Genomic DNA, 25643 nt, shown 5'->3' on the forward strand with positions numbered 1-25643 from the left:
TGAGTGGCAAGAGAGGTCAAGTTGACCCTGCCATGTGGGTTTGACCTATTAAGACACAGGAGTCATTGTTTTCTTTGACCAGGGTCTCACACCCTGGAGGAATGTTAAGTAAGAGAGAGAACTTTTTTCCTGAATATTGACATGTAAAAGACCAAAGTAATTTTTCTGAACTTCTGCAGTTCTAAGAACTCTCCAAGGAATTTACAGTGATTTTAGTGCTTGTCAGCATTTTTCCATGAGGACTTTCATACATTTGACTCTTTAGTTTACAGGTTTCCATTGATTGTGAACAAAGTATTTATCTCTTCAGCCTTTGGGGGTCCGGCTAAGAGCAATCTCTTGCATTTTTTTTACCTGTGTTTGTACAGATATCATTCTTGTGTGTGCCATGGCTTGAAAAAGTGAGAAGCTCTTTAACAAAATCACCTAAAAAGATGTGAAATCACAGGTGATAGCAGTTCAGTAATTTCCCACAAGCAGCATCTCAAAGAAAATATAGTCCTAATCCTTAGTATTCTATTCTAAATTTAACATGAATTTCATAAATGTTATTAGTTTTCTTTATAATTTTATAAGTTATTCATCAGGAGTTTAACTTCCACTTCCATGCTATGTATTGGGCTGCATCCAAGAACTTGGAAGGAAAATGGGCAGGAATACATTTGCTTAGTGACCCAGATCATCATTTTCTGCAGGTGAGAATTCTATTTCATCATTGCTTCTAGAAGTTGGCAATTCTTTACTTTTCTTTGGTGCATTGTTATGTAGGTGCCATCACTGGGTAGTGTGAAGTGACTACAGAAGTCAGATTTACTGTAAGGTATGCTTAGGGTGACACTAAGAGGTTTATTATTTTTTAAAGAAATTTTTCTTGAACCCCTGGCCAACATGGTGAAACCCTGTCTCTACTAAAAATCCAAAAATTAGCCGGGTATGGTGGCGGGCGCCTGTAATCTCACTATTCGGGAGGCTGAGGCAGGAGAACTACTTGAACCCGGGAGGCAGAGGTTGCAGTGAGTAGAGATTGCGCCACTGCACTCCAGCCTGGGTGACAAGGGCGAGACTCCATCTCAAAAACAAACAAACAAACAAAAAAACTTTTCTTAAAAAAAAAACAAAGCCAGACCATAGTTCGAGTGGTGGCATGGAATCTGTGTATCAAATAAATGCATTTGCTTATTTGACATCAGTGTGTTTGTTAGCAGAGTTGGGCCAGTATCTTAAAATTGCTGGTGAAAACTTGCCTCTAGATGGCAGTGCCTGTATAGATGGGGAAAAAATCACCAACATTCTTGGTATAATACAGTGTAGCTTAGATGAGGTGGTGAAATGGGGTTTCAGCCTAATATTCCTAATATAGTTTCTCTTGAATTAATAAACTGAACATTTGTAGGAAAAGGAGTGAGCAAAATTTGTTTCCTGTCCTGAATTTTTCTTACAGCACGCTGTTTTTAAATCTGATATTTTCCAACTTTCTAAATTATTAGATGAATTTCTGGGCATAAGGGTTATAAGGCCTATACTTGCAGTTCAGTAGTTTTTGTTAAGGATTTACTGTATGAGTACTTTACTGTCAGGAATTACAGAACCTTTTCCCCACTACTCTCATCATTTAAAAAGTCTGTGTGGCACACAGAGAGAGGTGACCTACTCAATCTGATTTAGATAGTAAAACCATGCTATAGAATTTTTGTCTTAAAAAGACCACATAACCAACACTCGTGAAATAAAAGATTCATCTGTAATTGGGATTCAAAGTGATTAAATTCCTTTGTTCATACTCATAAGTAGCACTTTGAAGTGTTAAAACATTTTCATTTACCTATTTTTAGTTCTTTCATTTACAACTTAATAAAAATCTTGGATTGAAATTCTTAACCAATAAAAGTTTACTGGTTGTCCTATTTGGCATATTATTGAAACTTGGAAAGGATAATTCGAAACAAGGTTTGAAGTTAGCTGAAATACGGAAGTTGAATTTATACTGAATTCTTGTAAAAAGTCTTGTTTAATAAGTATGATTAAATTTTGCTTTTTAAAATTTGTATTTTATAAGAATTTTGTGATGAAGTACATAATCTTTATTACGTTATTTCACATTAACCATCATCTTGTTTTCAAAGTGTTTTTTTCAAATTGTTTTTTTTTTTAATTTAAGTTCGGGGATACGTGTGCTGATGGTGCAGGTTTGTTACATAAGTATACGTGTAACCATCATTTTAATAGCTCACACATGTAAATGCACATCTTTGTAGTTACTGATCAAATATCTTTGAGGCAATGAAAAGCATAGAGCAGTTACAGTAAAGGGGAGACACCAGGCCTCTGCCAGTATGTACCTGTTGCACCTTTCTGCCTCCCCCTTTGTTTTCAGTGTGCATGCCAATCACTGATGCTTCTGGAGACAGGAAGGAAGGATACATATATGTGTACATTTATGGAGAAAACCAATTTGTAGATGTATCTATCTGTTAGAGCTCTAAGGGATTCTCTCTCACTTCCTTGGACTCCCAAGCAGAGGAATTAATGGAAGATTAGGAGGGTCTTTTGGGGGTTGGTTTAGATTTTCAGGGAGATAGAGATTAAATCTTGTTGGCCTTCATTAATTTTCAAAACATCTCTTCACTGATTTTTCCCTGTTGTTTGATTTCTAAGTTTGGATTAATAAAAGTTTTTTAACTTAAACATTCTCACAATTTCTGCATAAAACTTTAAAGCTTAAAAGGAGAAAAAAATCTAAAGGAGCACTGAACCAGAACACAAGATACTCGGGTTCTAGGCCTGGTTCTGCACTACCAGTGTGAGTTTGGGCAAGTTTTTTCATCTATCCAGTCCTGCTTTGCTCATTTGTCAAAGAGGGGTGGCTTTACAAATGGCTCAGGTTCTTTTAAGCTCTGACATTTGCCTCATGACTTTAGCACTCTCTTCGTGAAGTGACAGTTCTTAAAGTGGAAAGCCACACACAGAGTTTCTAGGTTGCCTGAGATTTCCATATAGGGATGGCTGCTACCCAGGTTACCTTTTGGAGATATATTCTCTGCCAGGGAATTCTTTTCAGAGGAGAAAAGAAAATTAGAGTGAATGGAAATTTTTTTTAAGGACATAACTGTAAAATACATTATCTAGTATATTTACCATGACAGATTCGCATATAAAAACTGGCTGTTCCTGCAGCTAAGCCATAATGTTTATATTTGGTTTTGATTTGCAAGTTTTAAAAAGTGAATTTGTGAAGCCTTAACCTTAGTGCAGGGTGTTCTAAAACCCATTGAGAGATAGTGTCAGTAATCTCCATTGATAGAAAATGTTTGGATTGCAATTTAAATCTCAGACTTTTGATCACTACTATTTCTGTTGAGTATTCATTACAGCTTAGCTGCCAATATAATTTTTATTTAGATGATTATTGCCTATTTTATGGCCACATATATTTTACATGTATATGTTTTACATGTATGGAAAATATACATATGCCTTACGAAAGATCAGATAAAATCTATTGTGAGATTGAATGCACAAAATGCTTTTATTACTCTAAGCAAATAAATCACATTTCCCATTAGACAGCACCTCAGCTCCTTTACACATAGAGTAGTTCACTGGATTGAATACACAATGAACAACTGAAAAAATCCATCAATTTCCATCATTATTCTGATACTCGGGCAGAAAATTCAAACTCTCTATTAGAATACAGGTACTAGTAATCAAAAAGAAAATTTTTTAATATCTCTCACTAACATTTTCAGATTTAGAACTTAACCATGAAATCACATATAGAAATAATGACAGAAAATAGCATTTTTAAATGATGTTATATTTCTTCTGTAAACCTCAAAGTGACTTCTGTATGGGAAAGTTGCTGATCAGAAAATTAAATTAGAATTTTGTACATCCTCAGATAGCCAAATAGGGTTAAAGGGCCACCCCCACACCACTCCCTTAAAAAAAAAAAACATGTTTTTCTCTCTTTTTACAGATACCAACATAGTATATTCTCACAGTTTTTCCTCAAGTGGGATATTAATGAGGGTAAGTAGCCAATAGTGGCAAGGCTAGGTATACCTCAGATTTTGAGTGTGACAAGGGTAAGCCCCATTAATCCATGCAGAGAACTTTCATGCATATAGTTTAGTGCATATAATATTATTATAGAACAAGAAGTTCTTTAATGTTTTTCATTTCACTAGGCAAGTTAATTTACCCAGCATATTCTGAATAGTGATGGCATTTTTCACATGATTGACTTTCATGTTAACATCACCTCAAAAGTACCAAACGTTATATTGTAAAATCCCAGTGCTAATTAAGCAGTGAACATTTGCCTTTCTGGGTATTTTACAGGTTCTTCAAAACTGAGCATGTGCATGTTTACTTTTAAAGCTCAGATATTTAAACTTGCAGAAGTTGTGCCTACAAGCAGTTGAAAATATAAAGCAGGTTTTAATAAAACATAAAAAGTGAACACCTAATTGCAGATACATTGCAGTTTCTTCAAAGCTAAGTTTCCACAGCAGTGTTACCTTCTCTTTTATAAATCAGCTGTAATGTCACTAAAGATTGGGGTGTTCATCCTTTTACTGTCTCTACTTGTAAGTGGACATAACATTAAAATCCTAATAGACATTCTGGATAAGTTGTACAAGGCCATTCTTGGGGCCAACCAACAGTAAATATTTGAAAGGTAATTAAAGCAAATACCTAGAAATTTTAGTTTTGTTGTACGACAAATGGAACAAAACTTGTTAATATGAATGTGATAATAGGAATAAAATAAAATTGTTTCTGCTTATTCTTCCAAGCAAAGATTTGAGAGAAGATAGTCTACTCTGTTTCTTATGCAACTCACATTGCATCTGTTGATTTTGTTCTTTTGAAAAAATATATCTGTACAGCCTTCTTTGAGTTACCAAATGCCTGAAGGTAATATATCACCTCCCAGCCCCATATTCTTTCCATTGCATAAGTGTGAGGTGTATAGAGCAATGCAAGAATAGGTGACTCCAGTCCAAGATAAGAAAATAGAATGGATTTTCCTGGTTGTGAGTTTTCAGATGTGCACAGTGGTAGCAACAGCAGACACCTCAAAGAATCCAGGGAGGGTCACTAGAGGTTGAGCAGCAAGCTGCTAAGTGATTCAAAAGACTGGTTAGTAACACCTTTCTGAACTGGGCACAGGCCGCTATTTTAACCATGCAGCTTCTGTGATTCATGCATTGCCTTATGATCTATAGTCCTTTTTGCTGTAGGGCTTGTTGCGCAATATGTTATCAATCTCGTTTACCACATGTGATGTCATCTTTGGGAGAACCTGAGAGCAGAAGTACAAAGGATATAGTTAGGGTGCTGATCATTCTTTTTTTGTGTGCTCTAGATTAAGCAAAGCAACCTAGACTTGTACATGTTCATAAACCACAGCTGGATAGTAAGTCTCCCCACGCCAACCCCCCCCCACGCCAAACACTATAAGCTCCTTGAAGTCAGGGGCCTTGTTGGTTGACTGCTTAAATGAAGGCAAAAGGCAAAAGTGAAGGTTCATAGAAATATAGAGCAGCTCAATCCAATAGAAATATAATGCAAGCCACATTTGTAATTTTAAATTTTCTATTGGATATCTTAAAAAGTAAAAAGAACAGGTGAAGTTAATACATGTTTTTACTCCATTATGTCCAAAACATTATTTCAACATGTAATCAATATAGAACATAAGATACTTGACAGTTGTTTTTGGTACTAAGTCACATCTTGTGAACATGTTACACTTAAAGCACATCTCTGGACTCACCATCTTTCACGCACACAGTAGCCTCCTGTGGCTAGAACTACAGTAGTGCACAGCACAGGTCTAGAGACTAAGGAGAGATTTATTCTGACCAGTGGTCTGAACCCTGGTGAAGGATGGCCAGGGTTTAACAGACATCCCAGGCAGATGGAATAGCATGGAAAAGTGAACTGGAGTGATTATACAGTGATTGATGTGGGTGTGGGGATGGTAAGAACAAGATATAGAAGTTGGGTAAAGAGTGTAGAAAGCCTTGGATACCATTTTATGGAGTTGGGACTTTAGGCAGTGGGGAACCTGTCAGAAGTAATGATCTAGGAGTAACCCAATCAAATACCTGGAGGTAGTTTGAAGGATGACTTGGAGGAGGTTGAAAGGGGACACAGCTGTTAGATATGTATTACAATCCAAGCTGGGCAATAGGGCTTTAACTACAATAGGGGCAGTGGAGCAGAAAAGGAAAGTGGACCTGAGGACATTTTGGGGGATGATGGTGGTTTCAAGACTGAGTAACTAGAAGAATATTGTTGATTATTGAGATTAGAAACCACAGGAGAAGTAGTTTGGGGATAAGAAGTAGGAGGTGTTGACTTTAAGGTGCCTGTCAAATATCCACCTAGGAGTGACTGGGCAGCTGCAAGTGCAGCTGTGGAGCTTAGTAGTTGCAAGAAGACTGGAGTTGAGCATTTGTGAGTCATATGCACTGACATGCTAACTGAAGCCCTGGGAAAGGATGAGCTCATCCAAGGCTAGCCTTTATTGTGAGAAGTGGGCCAAGGGTACACATTATACCATAAGACAAGGGACAAAGGCAGACTTTCTCACTGGAAAAGTCTGACCCTGTGTGGAGACTGTGGTGAAATACAATTCTGATGACCAATTCTGAGGTTTCAACCTCATTCTTCCTTTGCTGCAATCATGCTGGCCAAGGTGACCTTGTCTCCACTCAAGTGTTATCCTCAGATGCCTTACGGTTTGGCAAAATAGTAGAGCTACCAGCCTGGGAAAACTTCATTCTGGTTAATGTTTAACTGCCTGAAGCTGAAGGAAGAATTTGATTTCCCACTAGCTCTGGACTTTCAGTGTCCAAACAGCTAATAATGTGTTATTTAAAAATGAGATTGTAACAATGAGACCAAAAACCTAGAAACTGGACTTGTTGGAAGTTTTGTGTCTAAAATACAGCATGTTAGTCATGTGAGGAGAAAAATCCTTCCTTAATTACACCAAAACAAATTTCTGATAGGAAAGAGATTTAAACATCAAAAAAAAAAAAAAAAAAAATGAAACCATAAAAGTCCTTGAACAAGAAAATATAGTATTGCAAGACCAAAATTTTCAAGGGAAGCTCTACTTGAAATCACCCAGTTTTAAAATGTTAGCAATGATTTTAAAACATTTTAAACTACTACCGATTTAAGAAACACTCCACAGGCTACCAGTTTTGCAACTTGATGTTACACTGCCTGGGATAGTTGGTGGGTGAGGGGAAGTCTTGCCTAGCATTGCTGGGGCTGGGTGGGCATTGGTGGAAGTCCTCCCAGGATTGGGTTCCTATTGATCTGGGACTTAGGGATGGAGTAGGATTTTGCCAGGCGGGGGTAGTGGTCAGTTTGTAGGCAGAGGGCCACTGTTATTGCTGAGGCTCTGAGTGGTTCATAGCATCTTGAGATTCAGATTCCAGGGAGGTGTACTGGGGAGTGATGAGGCCCGACTGCTGCGGAGCCTGGCCTTCTCTGAGTGAATGATGGGGAGCCTCAGAAGGGTTTTAAGGCATATGGGGAAGAGGGGGGAGAGGCAGTTCTGCCATCTTTTAGGTGGAAGTGGGGAAGATGGAACCTGTGGGTGAAGGTGGGCTGTCGTCACCTGTGGTTTCTCCTCTTGTCTCTTCTACATGTCAGGCTCTGATTTACACACTTCCCTAAGGTGTTCCTGCACAATTTAGGCAGATGGCTTCCCTTGGAGAAGCTGCCTCCCCAACCTACTAGAAATATTTTCTTGCAACTGCTGGTGCTCCATATTTTCCATCCATCTGCAGCCAGTCCCACCACTGCTGGACACCCCTCGTCACCCAGTCTGCTTTTCACCATGTTGTGGGACCCAATCGCAGTTTGTCTTGGTGGACTTCAGTGCTGGGTATGTGGGAGGTGGAGCAGAACAGGGGAGGATTGGTAAGCCCTCAATGGTAGCAGCCTTGCTGCATGGATAGTGTCTCCTTTAGTATAGGCAAAGCCTCATCTTGCTGCCAGCCAAAGCCTTGCTAGGGAGAACATATTTGGGGGAGAAAAATTACTCAACTTTTCCTCTGAAATGTGTCCCCTTCCCCTTCAGCTGCCTTGCCTACTTCCAGAGCTTTTAAAACTCAACCTGAGACTTACATCATATACCATCCCCAGGCACTATGACTGCCCCCAGGAATGGCAGTGATCTCCCTATATTAGCATGATAGCAATCCTCAATTCCTCTCTTTTCTGCCAAGCCATGTTGTCTCTCTTTCCAAAACCTGCAGAATCCATCCACTTCCCTCCACCTCCAGGGCCACTACCCTCATCCGAGCCACCATCCCCTCTTGCCTGGATGACTGCCCTCGCCTTTCATTCTACTTTGCGCACAGCAGCCAAAGTGACCTTCAGACGTTCATAGTAGCATGCCCCTCCTCTTAAAACCCTCCGCAAGGACTTGTTACATGTAGCATGACCTAACCCCATGGTGTCCTGCAAGATCTGGCCCTGCCTGTCTCTCCAAGTCAGTGCATCTGCTATCCCCTGTGCCCAGCTACATGTTGACCACATTGGCCTTAGGCTGGCAGTTCCTGGGAAAAGCCAAGGTCCTTCCCATCTCAGGGCCTTTGCATTGCTCTTCCCTGTCCCTGAAATGCACTTTCCTGGACTCTTCTCATGCTGTGTGAAGGCATGTGAATAGTTGTCAAGGCATGTAAAAAATGAAGGCATGTGAAGCCCTCTGAATAAACATACTCACTCCAGAGGGGCTTTTTGCAAAGACATTTAACATAGGCTCACCCATTTCTGAGCCTCAGTTAAATAAACATTTATTTACTTAATAGCCCTTTTCACAACCTGAAATCATTTTGTATATTTATCTGTGTCTCCTACTGGAATGTAAAAATCCCCTTGAAGGTTGGACAATGTTTTTCTTCTTTCCTATGGTATCTCCAGTACCTGGTATACAAGAGGCTCTCAAAGATTTGTTGAATGAATGAAAGGACAGATTGTTTAATTAATTCACTGTTTCTCAGCAGCATATGAGCTCTTTGAAGGCCGGGTCCTGTTTTTACTCATCTCAGTCGTCTCACAGCCTAGCATGGTGCCAGGCATAGAATAAGTGCTCCATAAACATTAGTGAAACTGAAATCATTGGATTGAATTTCAGTCCTTTTTTGTACAAACTGTTCTATCCCCTCATCACTGTGTACCCTTATCTTTTCCCAGAGCATAAATTAAAATAACAGGGAAGAGGCAGCATTTATAAGAGGGAGAATTCCCCATGCAGGTACAGGAAACAGAATCCAGGAGGAGTTACAGGCTGGATATGTCAGTTGTTAGAAGCAGAGAGGTAGAGGTGATTACATGGCTACACAGCCCTAAGAAGGCTGGGGGAGTGGGCAGGAGTTCTATACCATTTATTCCACAGTGTGTTCTGGGCTATTTTTAAAAAGGATTTTAAATCTTGTTTATCCTTACCTCCACCTGTTTCCTTTTGGGAATGGTAACAGGGCTACGTGCTTGTTGCAGGGACAGGTGGATAGGGAAGAAGCTGTGAGACAGTTCCTTTCCTCAGTGAGCAGGAGAAAAATAGACAACCTTTCTTGTTTTCGCAGGTAGTGGCTATAACAAGAATTGTGGGGAGGATCATTCCTAGGGTTTTTAGTAGGGTTGCGAGTAGGACAGACTCAGGGCTAGTTGTGGCCTTTGGGGAAAGGAGGTGGTCACAATGGATACTAAACCCCACCCTTCTCCTTAGAGCTCCTAGAAACATCCTTTTCACCCCACCCACTGCCACTACAGGCTCCCCAGAATATGGCTGCAGGCCCCATCTAGTGCCCTGGACCAACGGCTATCCTCAGGATAGGGAATGGGGATGGGCCTCCTAAATTTTCTTCTAGGGAGCTTTGATCCTGGAAGTCCAAAATAGAATTTTGAGCTCATTTCTCTTAAAACATCACAAGTATTCATTCAATAGATCTTGAATGTTAACTAAGGAACATATATAGTAAGTACCTAGGAACTGGAAAACCAGTGATGAAGCAAGAAAGACATAAGGTCTCTGACTTCAGAGGACTTGCAGTCTATCAGTAGAGACAGGAAGTTATACTACATTACATTATCATAAAAGGTATCATGGGAGGGGGAATACAAGATGGTCAGAAAAAGAGAACAGAAAGTAGGGGCTCAGCATACAGTAGTTGGGCAATATTTGTGGAAAGAACAGATGAGTAAACGATGTATGTATAGTTTCCTATGACTTAAATTTCCAAGCAAGTTATCAGGCAGGCTTTATGGTGAGGGCTGGGAAGGAAGTTGCCAGGCATAACATTGGAATGCACTTTTCCACAGAAACAAACCATCCTGAGAAATGAGCTTTGGGAACACTTCCTGTTAATACGCAGAGAACAACACTGGATCCATGTACCGGGAAAGTGTTCTGTTGCCTTTGTTCCCCCTACTCTTGCCCCATCCAGAAGGATAAAGGTAGGGAGAGATGGGACACTGCCTGGAAATAGCCTCAAAGGTACCATAAATTCCCTGGTGTTTGTTGCAAGGGGCTGCAATACTTGCCTGAATGGCACCAAGGTTTTCAATGAGTTGTTCAGGAGTGGATGATCCCAGGAGCACAGAACTCACACCTTCATTTCTTAGGCACCACGCTGGGAAAAGAGGACACTGGGTCAGGTTATCAAAGCACTTCCCATCATTGATTAGCTTATAAACACCAGCTACAGCTGTTTGTTGCAGCCAAAATGTATTAACTCCTTTTGTGGAGGATGTACAGTGCTTTCTAGGGTTAAAAACCTGAGCAGCACTCCCTGTTGTGTAGATTTGACAGAATCTGTGAAAGTCCAGCTGGGAGGGGAGATGGGAATGCATAGAGGCACTGGACCATGGATTGTAAGATTCTCTCCAGCATGCTCAGCTGCCCTCAAGTAGAAGCAGAAAACATGGATGCACTACTGTCTTTCTTGCTTCTCCACTGGTTTTCCAATTCCTAGGGCACTATATGTCTCTTAGTTAACACTCAATGCATTTGAGTTAGCTTGGAGCTGAAGGCCTTTTTGCTTTCCACATAAAACCCTGTCCCCACAACTGGGGCATTCAGTCCAGCTACCCACCCTAGAAACACATTGTTGTTCCTGTTATTTCTGAAAACAGCTAACACTGCTCACCAGCAGATGGCTGGATTCCTGTTTCTACGTTGGCCCACAATCTTCTATCTTTCCATTGTATTCATCGTCTCACTTTTCCACATCTGTTGCTTGTAGTCCTTGTAGACTCTGGTTTTCTGGTTCCTTTGTTCCCACCTACCTGGCAGCACTCTCTGGACCTCCCTTTCTTCCTAATCCAAGATTCATCCTGTGTTGATTATCTAAATTACTCTCTTACAAACCCTCATACCCCTCACTTCCTCTGCTTAGCAATTCTCATCAGTACTGCATGTGTGTTTTTGGCTTCTACTTGCCTCTACTTGTGGGCAGCTGAGCATGCTGGAGAGAATCTTACAATTCATGGTCTGCTGCCTCTATGCATTCACATCTTCTCTCCCAGCTGGGCTTCAGCCAGCTTGGCCAGCCTCACTCTTGGCCTTGGTTATCTCCTTTCATTTCCTGAAATGACCTTAAACCTGTACTATTAAACCATCTGTACACATTTTAGCATGTCATTTATACATATATACATTTTAGCATAACATTTAGCATGTCAACAAAACATGCTAAAATTTCTCCCATTCTAAAATAAGCTTCCTCTGACCCTTTATACCTGCCTAGATACTGCCCCAACCCTCTTCCTCTCTTAACTTCTAAAAAGTCAGTTCAGATTCCCTTACTGACCTTCTTCACATTCCAGTCACTTTTGTGCTCTGTCCAGAAGCCAATGTCCCCAGGAGCCTCCTGGTGGTTACAGTGAACTTCTGAGTCCTTAGTTGCCTGGAACTTAGTGTTGCTGCAGACTTTTAGATGCAGCGTCTGCCGGACCTCGCTGCTAGATGCCTTACAGGCTCTGCAAACTTCTTGCTATGACGCCCGGCCCTCTTGCATTCCCAATCGCACTTAGGGGCATCACCAGCAATGTGGCTTCCCAATCTGGAAACCTGGGAGTAATCTTTAAGAACTGTCCTTTTCTGACCCTGTTTTCCCTTTTAACTGCTAAGTCCAGTTGATTATTCCTCCTAAATATTCCTCTAATCAAGTGGTTTTCAAACTTTGGTATGCATCGGAATCATTCAGAGGGCCTGTGAAACATCCACTGTCATGTCTCACTCCTGAGCTTCTGATTCAGAAGGTCTGGGGTGCGATCTGTGCATTTTTAACATACTCCCAGGTAATGCTTATGCTGATACTGCTCATTTGGGACCATGCTTTTTTTTTTGTTTTAAACCAACTTTATTGAGGTAAAATTTACCCATCAAAAATTTTACCCATTTAAAGTGTACATTAAATAATTTTATAAGTTTACCAACCACCATTTTTAATGTGCATCCTTCATTTAAATCCAGTTTTATAACATTTCTATCACCCTAATAAGATCCCTACCTCAAGCTGAAGGCAAACACTGATCTACTTTTTGTCTTCAGATTTGTCTTTTCTGGACATTACACCTAAATGGAATCATACAATAGGTGGTTGTTTGTTCTGGTTTTCACTTAGCATATGTTTTCTAGGTTTTTCCATATTGCAGCATGTACCAGTATACCATTTCTTTTTGTTGCTGAAGAGTATTCCATTGTGTGGATACAGGCCTTAGGTTGACAATGATCACTTTGGGTCAGCTGTCTTCTCCCTCTCAGTCACTGCTGCCCTCACTCGCCCTCACCATCTCTCTCCTGCGTAACTGGTTTTCCTCCCACTTGCTTGAATTGTCCCCTTATATTTCCCTCATACAGCTCTCATCCAGCCAGTAAAGGTTTCTCTAAGCAAAAATCTGATCATGTCACTTCCCTAGCTAGTGCTTGACTGAATCATTGTCCTGTAAGATGAGGTTCTTAATTCTTACCCTGGCAAACCTTATTTTCTAGCCTACGTCTGCAGCTTCATGGCTCCCTACCTTGAACTTTGCTTCAGAAGCACTCACCTGTCTTTAAATCCTCTCCATCCCCAAGCATCATGCTGCTTTTCTCCTCTTTCTCTCCCTTCCTTCTGGAGCACACTGCTCAAGCTATTCCTTTTACCTGAAATGTCCTTTTGCCTTCCCCTTTCTTTTTGCCTCACTAATATCTGCTTATCATTTGAGATTCCCCAAAGGTATTGCCTGCTCCTAAAGTAACTCCCTGTGTTCTACCTCTACTTCTTGTTCCTCCGGAAAATATTCAAGGGCAGTAACACCCAAGGAGCTGTCATCTCCTGTGATAATAATTCCTCTTTCGGGAATACCTCCTAAAGGGCCTGCATGAGGCTGTTTTACAGTTAACTTTTTTTTCCTAGTAAGTAGAAAGAGAACACTCTAAAGATGAAAAGTGTAGTAAATATATAAACCAGTAACGTGGTCATTTATTATCATTATCAAATATTATGTACTGTACATAATTATATGTGCTAGACTTTTATATTACTGGCAGTGCAGTAGGCTTGTTTATACCAGCATCACCACAAACACATAAGTAATTCATTGCATTAGGACCTTAGGATAGCTACAACATCACTAGACAATAGTAATTTTTCAGCTCCATTATAATCTTATGGGGCCACCTACATATATGTGGTCCATCATTGACTGAAACACCCATGATTATATGTGGCTTCTATTATCTTTCTCTTAAACAGTGCATATGGTTTTCAATTGCTACCAGTAATCATGACCTTTCATAGACTCCAGCATTAGAAAAACAAATTTTCTGGCCTTCAAGAAGTTTCAGGGTGAAGCTATTTCTCTTGGATCAGCTTTTCATGTGGCAGCAGCCTTGGGCCTGTCACAGCCTTGTATCTCAGCCTCTCACCAACCCTGGCTTAGTTTTCCACAGAGACAGAAACTGGAGCCAGAAGAAATGGATGTCACTACACCGTTTACCCCTAACATCTGTGATAGTGTATGTGTTATCACTGACATGTTCTCATTTAAACTATGTTATACAGGCAAGGGGAAAGAAGAAAAATTTTTTATCATGTAGAAAATTCTGAGAAACCTCAAATACCTCACTTTATAGAGTATTTAGCAGGAGTTTATGCTTCAGAGATCAGTCTGTCAATAGACATTTTATCATGGTAAGGGTGTGGTCAGCAATAGAAAACTATGATCTCAGCAGAAGTCCCCCTACAACCTCATAGCTTAGTAATTTTCTTACCAACAGCTAGCTGAGGTAGTGTACATCCCAGACGCTCTGCAATTGGAGAAAGGTCCTTTAGCTTGTTTTGCTGTTTTCTCCCTTCTTCACTTATAATTCTTTCTTTCAACCACTGGTAGCACTGGGGAAAAGCATAACATGTAAATGTCTGGTAAAGATTTGATGTTAAAGAATGGTAATTCAATAAAATATATCAACCTCATGATGATTTCTTGAATTTTTTGACCCTTATGATTCAGACTGACAAGGATGATTTCATGCAAAGAAATGTTCCTCATGATCTTGCTCCTTATCAGTTCAAAACAGATTGATTTTGACTAATATTCACCATTCAAATTGATCAGCATGCACAAAAGTTGTTAAAACCCTGACCCTGACATATAACCAATTATATCCTAGCCTACCCAATAGAAGAAATAATATTTCTTATTGGGATAGCCCAATTCTAGAATGTAGCACCAAAAACGTACATTTTACCAAGATCTATTATGTCTCCTTTTTATTAAGAAAGCTGGGTGCCAAGCTTTCTGCTCAAAGAAAAGCATAATTTTACATTCTTGTTTATTTTTCTCCCCCTTGCCTTCAATTCACTGCTAATTTCTTATTCTTTTTATAATGAGGCTTTGTTGTTAGCTTCTGCAGCTCCTTCCTAGAAGCAGATGTGGCAAAACTGATAGATACCAAGAAGATTTTAAAAATTTTAAAGTGGATAAAGACTTTGCCAAATGTTATTACCTATTGTATAACTACTGAAACTTTAAAAAGTAAAGAAACTCAAAACAGGAAACTATTCTTTTAAGCCAATGAGAAGAAACTGACCCTGAGCTGTAGACTACAAAATGAACCTAATCTCCTAAATACAAAGAGAAAAATCTTTTAGAATTTCTCAATGCCCTACTTTTCAGAAGGTTCTGCTTTTCCTACAAGAAAGGGAATAACAGACTCTTCTACATAAAGTGAGCAGTAAGCAGCAACACCCAGAGGAAAAGAATGTGTGTAAGAATGTTAGCCTGTTTTAGGGAAAATAATTAAAAACTATCACACTGTGTGGCAATGTGGACTTTCTCTCTTGCGTGTATTTGTGACATAATCGCCATTGCGGATCTTTATCTTCCTCGAGGCACAGAATGCTCTGTAATAGGCAGTGGGCCATAGACACTCCACCCACGATTTCAATAGGCTATACGCTTTTGTTTTTTGAGCATTTTTTCATCATTCTAAGACAGTATTTCCAAAGAAAAGGGTAACCATATTATATTTTATTATGATTTTTTGAGTTATTTTGCCAATGAGAAAAAGAGAAGGGCAAGCCGCCCCAGTTTTGCCTCCTAAATCTCAAAGGCTTATGGTCTGGCTCCTAACTTGGTAGTCGGCTTGGGGAGATGGCTAACATTTTCCCTGCCTTACCTCTGGAAAGCCTCAGCTTCTTCAAAAAGAAGAGTGGCCTGGAACATCTCTCCAGAGATGACAATTGGTGCCAGTGGTGTTGAGGCGGACACTGTGAACAATGGGCACTGCCTTGGGGCCTGGGCAGACTTCCTGCACCCAAGTGCTGTCTTATGTCAGAGAGTCCCTGAACTAACTTTTGCTGTCCTCAGTGGGAAAAACACCACCAATCCTCACTTAAGTTTCGTCACATCTTTCAGGGGACCAATATCTCTGAGTGTTTTCAAACAGACTAACAAAGATGGAAAACTAATAGCCAACTGCTTTTTGAACAATTGCTTCTTCTTAGTATTAGGAGAATTTCTGAGTTTCATTATATATCAGACATGTAAAGAGTGGTTGATTTATCAATCTTTCGTAACTCTTCCATTTTTTAAATCTTATATGCAGCACATTCTCTTTCTTAGGCTTGGGTTGCAAGTTATATGTATGTGTGTGTGTGTATATATGTGTGTTACACACATATGCCATTTTCAGAGACAGGCTTCCAAAAGTAAAAAAAAAATAACAATCGAGCATTTATTACGCACCCTCAACACCGTAAGTCTCATTGTTGCTTTAATCTATGGAAATATAAGCAGATTAAGATTTTTCAAAAGTAGATGCAGTTTTTATACTGCTTTCCTCATACCAAAGGAAACAAAAGTGTTTTGGGAATAAACAGCTTTAACTGTTTTCCGAATCATAAAATGTGAGTGGAGACAGGTGATGGGGCTTAATTAAAATATTGATTACATATGGAAGCAAAAGGTGTGTTTTGTAGGAAGGTTAGAGGTGGGTGTGGTTGTGGCAGTAATAAACCCTTCTTGCTGACTGGACAGTAATCCATGAATCAAAAGGTAAAATCTCCTCATCCAACCCTATTCTATCACCCCACTGCACTGCAATGATTTGATTACATGTCGGTCTTTCTAAATCGAGCAGGTAGAAGGCAGGGAGGGCTTGTTGTTTGTGTCAGCATCTCCAGTTCTGACACTTGTGGCTGGCAAGGAGGAGGGGCTCAGCCAATACAGTGGTCAGGGAGGAGTCAGAGAAACCAGAGTTTCCTGGGGTCAAAATAAATCTCTTCCCATTTTTCCGATTGATCATGACACCTCCTTCTCAAAGCAGTGTGACTCTGCCAGCAGTCCTGTGAGATACCACAGGGCTTGTGGATACCATATTATTTCATAATTCACCCCTTCCTATGTCTGTCCCTCTTACAAGTCCTGGAGCTACTCCTTGAGGGTTGAGACTGTCCCATTCATCCCTGTATCCTCTGTACCCAGCACAAAATCAGGGTACACTGAGTAAATATTTGTCAATGAGATAACTGAATGAGCTTTTCTCCACAGATTAGTTGGCTATTAGTTTTATGCATACTATAAAACTCTAAATAATTTCTGTAGGCTTTCCTAAAGCCTATTTCTTTGCCCTCTCCCAATATTATGATGATTTTATATGTCCCCATTTCATACATGTTGATATTGGGGTGAGAATAGTCTGTGAGACTTGCCTCAAATCCCTAATTAGTTGTTAGTTAATCTTGGATTGAACTCAGGCTGAAACTGTAGCCATGGACAGAATCAGTCACATTTCAGTTCTGAATCTTGTCTAGAATAATTTAGCATCCAAGATTGTTGACTATTTCTACTAAAACATCAAAGTCTTTGACTCAAAACAAAAACAAAGTCACTACTGAGGTTGAGATCTCTAGGTAAAATGCTAGAGCTGAAAACCTGCCTTCTGAAATTTCACCATAATGTACAGTATGCTTAGTTTCTTAATATGAACACTTGACGTATTCGGACCACCTTTCTCCCCCAACTTTGATTCATCAAGGTGTGCTTGCTTCCTATTTTTTCTTTGATAGAGGAGCACATATTTTTATAATCTTTTTTGAGACAGGTTCTCACTGTATTGCTCCGGCCAGAGGGAAGTGGCATGATCTCGGCTCACTGCAGCCTCAACCTCCCAGGCTCAAGTGATCCTCCCACCTCAGCCTCCTGAGTATTTGGGACTACAGGTGGGCATGGTGTCTGGCTAATGTTTTGTATTTTTGTAGAGATGGGGTTCTGCCATATTGCCTAAGCTGGTCTCGAACTCCTGGGCTCAAGCGATCTGCCCACCTCCACCTCCCAAAGCGCTTGAATTACAGATATGAGCCACCACGCCTGGCCTGTAAGCTTTCTAGAAAGCATTTTGCCAACAACAGGGAGGAGCTGCCAGTAAATTTTATTGCACTATTTATTTCTATTTAAAAGCTATACACCTGGTCTCTTTATCAGACTTTATTGACATTATTATGGCTCATCAAATTAATGTAACAAAGACTTAAGTACCTCTTGTGTACTCATCAGGCTCTGTGATGAGTCAGATGAGCAGGTTTCTGTTTCTGTCCTGGATGTATTCACAAATCATTTCCTAGTAACGGGGAAGTGTTTTTTTTGTTTTTTTTTTTTTTTGTTGTTGTTGTTGTTAGTGTTCCACACCATCAATGATTTCCTTACAATCTATGTTTGTACTGCTTTCTAATGGAAAATGCCACGACAAAGTGGTGCATAACCTGAGCTGATCATAGTACCTTATCCTTTGGGGCACTGTCATTAGTCTCACAAGTTGGCACATGACCTATGCTTGGCCAGTCTTCTCTGGACTGAAGTTGGCAAAGAAAAGATCACTTTTATCTTAGCTTACATGCCTTTAGAAATGTAAGCCTGCAACCACCAGCTTTCCTGCTCCTGGCCTCGTGAAGAAGACCGATTTATAGTAGAAGAAAATGATACCCACATGCAGAGAGAAATAGAGGAGATTGGAAGTCCTGACAATGTACAAGTCCATGGATGGATGCACTTCTGAGGCCACTCCATACTTCCCAAGGATTGTCTTTGTGAACCAATGCAGTTCCCATTCTCTGATCAGATTAGTTTTCATTGAGTTTTGTTACTTGCAACCAGAGAATTAGAAGACTCTGTAAGAAGTATTCATGGAATAATAGAGAAGGTACAAATAGCTCAGTTTTATAAAGTTGGGACAGTCTTCATACAGATGAAGACAACCAAGCTTTGTCTTTAGGAATAAGGGATTCTGCAGGAGAATGAAAAGAAGGACATTTCTGGGAGGCAAAGGAGAGTACAGTACATTTGCATGGAAAATGAAGTAGTGTGATACAGGAGACACAAATGGAAAAATAGGCTCAACTTACATCCCAAGGGAATTTCCTTGAATGCTCTATTGTGAAGCTATGGCTTTGTCCTATAACCAATGATTGGGAAATCATTAAAGGATTTTAAGCAGGGTGATGATATGGTCAAATTAATATTTTAGAAAGATTAAGTGGTCACAATGGTGGGTTGTTGAGAAAAGGGGAGGAAATCAGAGCCCAGATAGGAGGCTACTCCAGTAAATGTGGTAAGAAATGATGAAGATCTAAACAAGGGCTGTGCACAAGATGGACCTTAGAGTCAAGATAGATTCTGGAGGATTTGTTGGTGCCTTGTTGAACAGTAATAAGGAAGGAAAGGAGGCAGTCTGAGATAATGCTTTGGCTTCTGACTAACTAGATGGATGGGTGGAGGCACTGTTAAACAAGAAGGAATGGCAGGTTCTGGGGGTGAGGATAGATTCCATTAGGCATGACTGATGCCCATGGGACTTCCACTTGGAGATGTCTAATAGACACAAAGAAGGAGTGCTGTGCAGCTCTGCAGTGAAGTCAGAGCTGATAACACAAATTTAGAAATCATCATTAGAGTAGTAGGGACAGATAAGGGAGTCCAGAAAATCCCCTGGGTAGTGTTACTTTCTAAAAGAGCCCTAGATAGGTATTTTTCATGCTGAGTTAATTTATCCTTCATCGGCTGTTCAATACTACAACAGATGCAACATATTAACCTCTTAATCTTATCAGTATAACAATAGCCAATGTGAAACACAAACTATTTACTTATTCTCTTTTAGGGTGAGATGAATGTTACCAACTTATTTATCTACTTGCCCAGATTATCTATCTTTTAATTTAACCAACCTCCCTTCTTTCCTTCCTCCCTTCCTTTCCTCCCTCCCTCCCTTCCTTCCTTCCTTCCTTTTTCTTTTTCTTTCTTTCCTTCATGGCATCCTTATTCACTCCTAAGGTTGCTCTGATATTTGCTTCCTTTACTTTTTTTATTTTTTATTTTTTTGCTCTGGTAACTATACTCAAGTGGCTTTCCTAAGTGCACATATATTACTGCAAAAGCACTCAGGTTGATAATGTAGAGCCTTGAGAATCTGCAGAGCTCTAAAGAAGCATACTTTGTGATCAGCCACCTTTCATCCGTTGAGAGCTCTTAATGTTTGTTAAGGATGTTCCAGTAGATACAGAGTTGACTTTATAAAAGTCAGCAATAGAAATATTTCCCAAGCTGCTTTTGGGTTTAGCCACCTTCAAACATTTTGTCACTCTTTCTTTTTTCTTCTTCTTCTTTTTTCTTTCACTAGTGAATTTGTGAAAGCTTTTTCAGCTGTTTGCAAGATTTTCTCAAATAGCGGTGGATGTTAGACAATCAAGCACTCCAAATACAACATAGCTATTTCTTCCTCCTTTAAAAACCTGGGTTTAAAGGGAAATAAAGATGTCTTTGAGGGAGATAATTAACTAAGAGCCAGGAAACCTGGGTTCTAATATCAACCTTTTCTGAGTTTATGGTCTTGGATTGTTATTTAAGGTCTTTGTGTTTTAGTTTCTGCATCTGAAAAGGGTCTCCCTCGCAGCAGGTTATTGTGAGAACAGACACTCAGCATATATAGAAGTGCTTTGAATTTTTCAGCAAGCCTCTGAAAGAACATACGGCAACATGCTTAGCTCAGCTGACGAAACGTCACCTGTATCCATTCTCTTAGAATAAAAGTTGATGAATGAAAACACTTAGCTCAGTGCTTGGCACATAGTAAGTACTCAGTAAAATTGTAATTCTCAGTGCTTTCCTTCTTTCATTTTTTCCTTCTTCACTCCCTTCTTGCCTTCCTCCTTTTATACCTTCTTTCCTAAGATGCTTTTAGTCTGTCTTTGTTGACTTATTTAGACTTGTTTCAGAACAATCTTTAATTTTCAGAAGCAAGGTCTTATTTTGGGATAATTGTTTTTTTGTAATAATACAAAAACTAGAAATAGGACAATATCATCAGGCTTTAGGAGATATTTATGTTGTAATATTTTAGAGAACAAACAAGCAAAAGCTCAACTGTTATACACAGCAAGGAAAGTCAAAGGCCTAGAACCTTGAAAATGTTCTGATTAGGGAAGCACATGGTGGCCACAGCCACAATGATTAAAGGTTTGGTGGTTCAGACTTGACTTGAGCTGTTTTTCCAATAATTTAGTGCTGATGGAGGCAAGAGAATGTATCAGGCCTATACCTCCTCTTGAAGGACTCTGGTTTGTCTGAATTTTTAAAATGCCTGTATTCTCTCTCCCTTGACATTACAGAGTAATTTGTGATTCTAATGTTATTACACATTCTACCAAGTTTTTAAAAACAGGCATGTTGTTATTAATAAGGAGAGATGTTTGGAGTACTCTCCAATAAATTAGTCATCAAGATATCCTGAATGGAGGTAATTTTGTGTCAATGGTCTTGAATGTCTTTTTGCTTCAGAGAAGAATTTAAGCTGCCTTAAGTAATAGAAGTTTTGCTATGTATCTGTCTCCTGAAGTCTTCCCTTCTAACCCACTTTCCCCAACACACAATAAAAGTGTCAACCATACTCAGCTACAACTGTTGGCCTCATATGGATTAAGCTTCTATGGCTTACATTTTGTTTTGTCAAGAAAAGGAAATAATACGAGGATCCTCTTATATAGAAAAGGGATTTTACATTTTATCAGTTTCAAATGATGGAATGTTTTCTTTAATATAATAATAAATAACAGTGTAGGTATTTGAGCCCTACAAGTCCAATCAGACCATTGGGCACTTTTTCCCCTGTCCCCAGAGAAAGAATATTTGACACAGGCAGATTATGAAGGGCTGACTGATACGTGGCCAGGCGCGGAGACCTCCAGAAGGCTCCGGGCTCGGACAATGCAGTCTGCCTGAGCTGGGAAGCCCTAGGCTGCTGCAGAGCTGTTATTATCAATCTTTTCCCCTCCTTCCTACCCCCAGGCTTTTTTCTAGACATTGAGAAAAAATACCTTCAGCGAAGCCCTGGAACTTTCAGGCACCCCATTTCCGTATTTTCCTGAGATGATTCCACAGGCAAGTGGAGACCATGTCATTGCGCCAACCCCTACAGAAGAAAAAACTTAGAAAGTTACTTGTGCAAATTGGAATCAAAAGGATAGGGGGGTGTTTAAACAAAATTTGGTAGGTTATAGGGAAAAGCTGGCCAGATAAATGAGTTAATATCAGCATGCATTTTTCCATTACAATTTAGGAGCTTACAGACTGTGTTTCATTTTTTAATCAACCAATGAAACGTGGACTGTCAGTTCCTGGGAGCGGGACATATGAAGAAGCCTGAAAAATATGTGGCTCATCCATGAATTTTTGTTGTCCTTGTCCATTTAGTGCCTGACATAGTGCATGGTACACAGCAGGAGCACACACCTAGTACACAGTAAACACTCAATAAATTAGAGCAATAATAATTATTATGGTTGTTGTTGAATTTTTATCTTTTTCTCCTTTTCCCAGCATTTTCCTGCTCATATGAACCTCTGTGTCTCTGGAAGAATGTTATTTCTGAAAACTTTTGATAAGCAACCCTGAGAATGCGGCTTATTCATGTTTTTCTAATGTCTAAATTTCTTGTGTATATGTTATATATATGTATTTCCCCTGTCTCTGAAGGCATTACTTCTATCTGCACAGATGTATAGTGCCCGACTTGTTAGTTGTTGAATTTCCCATATCTAACTCAGTGCCAGGCCCAGAGTAGTAGATATAGATGTATATATCCATGATTTTTTGGAAAGGTAGTCATTGTCTACTCAGAGATGCATTGCGCTAGAGCAAACACCAGTGGAAAATGAATTTATTTACTGGTTCTTCCCTTAATTCAGTATGCATTTTTTAAACACCTGCTAAGTACAGCTTAAACATCAGTCACCGTTTACAACTCTGCTTGGCTTTCATCAGTGATACCCTGTACACTAAATGCAGACACATCTTGATTCTGCTACAGTCTCTGGAATGTACGGTTCTTACAATGTCTATGTTAATTATGGACATTTAGGAAAGCATTTCAGTAACACTGTTTTTATTCCCTCCTGCCCCCCCACACACCAGAATCAGTGATCTTCCTATTGTTAAAAATACTCAGTAGCTTTTATTTTGAAGATTACCTATTTTGTGGTAGAGCTCTGGCAGCTGGACCTCCACTTTCTCTCTCTGGAAAAGATGGTACTCAGCTTGTTCACAGACTGGTGGGATCATGTTGAATTGTCTTGCCACAGAATAGGCTTCCTAGAGAGGAATGAGAATTTATACTTATGAAAAATAAGCTTAGCTGTAATTTGTATGCATGAGAAATGTTTACTTTGGTGAAATCAGTACAAACCAAGAAACACGTAGGATGCCAAATAATAAGCAAAGTTGTCACCACCAATTTCACTAAGAGCAATATGAAATATAGGAAATCCTTATTTATTCTTTGGGAGAGTATGGACTGAGTTAAGTCTAGGGAAAATTAGTCAAAGTGTGAATTATAGACTATGATAAAGAAAATGTGGTTTAACTATTTTTAAGTTTGTAAAGAAATAAGACTTAGACTAACATATAAAAGTATCTGTAACTAGTTTTGATATGAACAGTATAGTTAATACAGTTTTTTATAAGGAAACTAGAACACTCTGTTAACATATCTCATTAGCTATGAAATTCACTTTACCATCTTGTCACCAGAGAACGCTGTATTATCTGTTGTATTCTGAACAGATGAGCTCCGGCTCCAATATCCATCTCTATAATGATGGAATTGATTCTAGAATTCTAGTACCGTAGTGATTGTGAGAAAAGTTTATAAAAGATCTTACAATTTATGCATGACATCTGCAAAGCAATAATAAGCTATTCAATAGCCACTTAAAAATAGAAATTACGTTACCATGATCTCCATAGCACTCCACCTCGAGGTGCCCCAGTACATCGCCATGCCTTGGTTTATCACATGTGTCATGGCTCGAACAATTTCTGTGGGAGGTCAAACAGATGGCATTTCATGAATTCATCTACATTTCAGAATTATATGATTTTTACCCCTCTACCCAAAGCTTAGAAGCATAATGTAATCATTTGTTTGATTAATAAAGTTAGTCTGATATTGGCGACAACATTATAGTCTGACATGAAATACTAATGGTTTGGAGGCTGATGGTACTTTCGGGTAAACTGATGTTCCATTTTCCATTTATAGCAGCAACACTAAATGATACTGAAAACATAATGACCACTTTAAGTTCTTTTAATTTTATTGCTTGACAGTTCCTGGCCTAATAAAGAATACTTGATTCACCTTTTTAAGAGCCTGGGTACCTTTCTCACTAAAGTGAGTAGTAAGAGAAAGCATTTGTTTTGACTTTGTAGAAGGTAAGGTCGTGGAGGGCGAAAGGCTTGTCTTTGTATATTGGACTTGCATAGCTGGGCCTCACACAGAATGAGTCTCTAATAGAGGTGACTCAACAACAGTGTGTTTAGCAGAAAGATAAACATATTAAATGCTGAACAAACAGCTGAAGCCACAGTGGCTCACAGCTTGCCATGACACACCCTGTCCTTGATCACTTTGAACCAAATTTTGTCCTAAGACACCCACATAATTGATTTCATTGGGGCCTGTTTGTGGTCCCACCCAGTGTGCTCATCAGCCTCATGCAGCTCGACATCACGTTTCCTAAACAGGAAAATGATTCCCTTTCCCAGAGGATGGAGCTGAGCAAATTTTCTTGGCACCAGCCAGATATGTTGCAGAACAAGAGAGCTTTAATTTAGTGAAAGTTTAATTTAGTGAAAATTCACAGACAGGGTTGGATTTCTTCTACAAAGCAGGTCGATTAAACACTCAGGATGCCAGGTCACTTGACATTTTCAAAAAGTCGCAGGACTTGGGCTTTTCTATTTCTCAGTAACATCAGTCAGTTAAGTGCCCTTCAGAAGAACCAAATCCTTGTCTCAAAGTAGAGTTGCAGTAGATGTACTTTTTAAAAAAATTTCTCATGAGCAGATGCTGTCTAAATTGATAGGGAACAGGATTTGGAATGAAATGGCCAGTCAGGGTCTTAGCTTCTTTGCTTATTTGGCTTGTGTAAACTATTTTTATTTGCCCTTGATTTTCTCCGTTTGGAAGATAGGAATACTTTCATTCACCACTGTGTGTCCAATAGATGTAAAAGCTGGCTTATAAGCAAAATAGTTTTATTTCTTGGAGAAAGACTCTAGAATGTCAAATTACTGCCCAGCAACTAAAACTTTGAAGTTCATTCTCCATTTATAAAACATATGTGATTAAAAAGTGTAAGGAACTGCTTTTCTTCTCTTTCATTATACAAATGGAGATGTGTGCCTATGATAAACATTTCTAGAAGTTGAAAACAATGATATGAATCTCTGCCCCGGATGGATTCTGTCTTTGGATGTCACCATCACTGCAACCGCTTCCTTTCCTTTCCCTTCATATCCTGTGTCATTAAGAGCTAGGAGTTCAGCCAATCAACAGTATCTACTAGGTGTCTGCTGTTCTGGGTGCTGGAGATACTGTGGTGAATCAAACATGCTGGTAAACACAGAAGAGGTTAACGAGGATAAACGACCTGGCCTCTCCCTTAATTCTGTCCCTGTCACCAAGTAAGACAAGCACAGAATGCTGACAGGAGGCTTGGGCACATGGGAGTCCTTGACAAGAGCAGTGAAGATGGAATGGAAGTTGTGACCCTTCCTGCACATTTGGT

General features: G+C 39.6%; 1 protein-coding gene and 1 long non-coding RNA gene across 6 annotated transcripts in view; one reads left to right on the forward strand and one right to left on the reverse strand.

Moving 5' to 3' along the window:
- Positions 1-25643, reverse strand: part of KCNAB1 (potassium voltage-gated channel subfamily A member regulatory beta subunit 1) — a 381835-nt gene that overhangs the window by 12935 nt on the left and 343257 nt on the right. For 2 of the 5 annotated variants that reach the window (XM_032258184.1, XM_032258192.1), the window contains exons 9-14: positions 23804-23889; positions 23043-23163; positions 21891-21985; positions 14294-14414; positions 10579-10667; positions 3503-5311 (exon numbers count right to left, since the gene is read on the reverse strand). In XM_032258184.1, the coding sequence (XP_032114075.1) occupies positions 5222-5311; positions 10579-10667; positions 14294-14414; positions 21891-21985; positions 23043-23163; positions 23804-23889 (602 nt within the window). In that variant the 3' untranslated portion in view covers positions 3503-5221. Of the gene's footprint in view, positions 1-3502; positions 10668-14293; positions 14415-21890; positions 21986-23042; positions 23164-23803; positions 23890-25643 lie in introns of those variants that run through there. The other 3 variants (XM_032258160.1, XM_032258177.1, XR_004262623.1) reach the window with 2 other exon arrangements.
- Positions 3981-25643, forward strand: part of LOC116536453 — a 41592-nt gene continuing 19929 nt past the window's right edge. Inside the window, exon 1 of the long non-coding RNA XR_004262640.1 lies at positions 3981-4032. This is a non-coding gene — a long non-coding RNA (uncharacterized LOC116536453). The remainder of the gene's footprint in view (positions 4033-25643) is intronic.

This window comes from Sapajus apella, unplaced genomic scaffold (assembly GCF_009761245.1).
Source record: "Sapajus apella isolate SASKATOON/1434 unplaced genomic scaffold, GSC_monkey_1.0 scaffold4, whole genome shotgun sequence".
Classification (NCBI taxonomy): domain Eukaryota; kingdom Metazoa; phylum Chordata; class Mammalia; order Primates; family Cebidae; genus Sapajus; species Sapajus apella.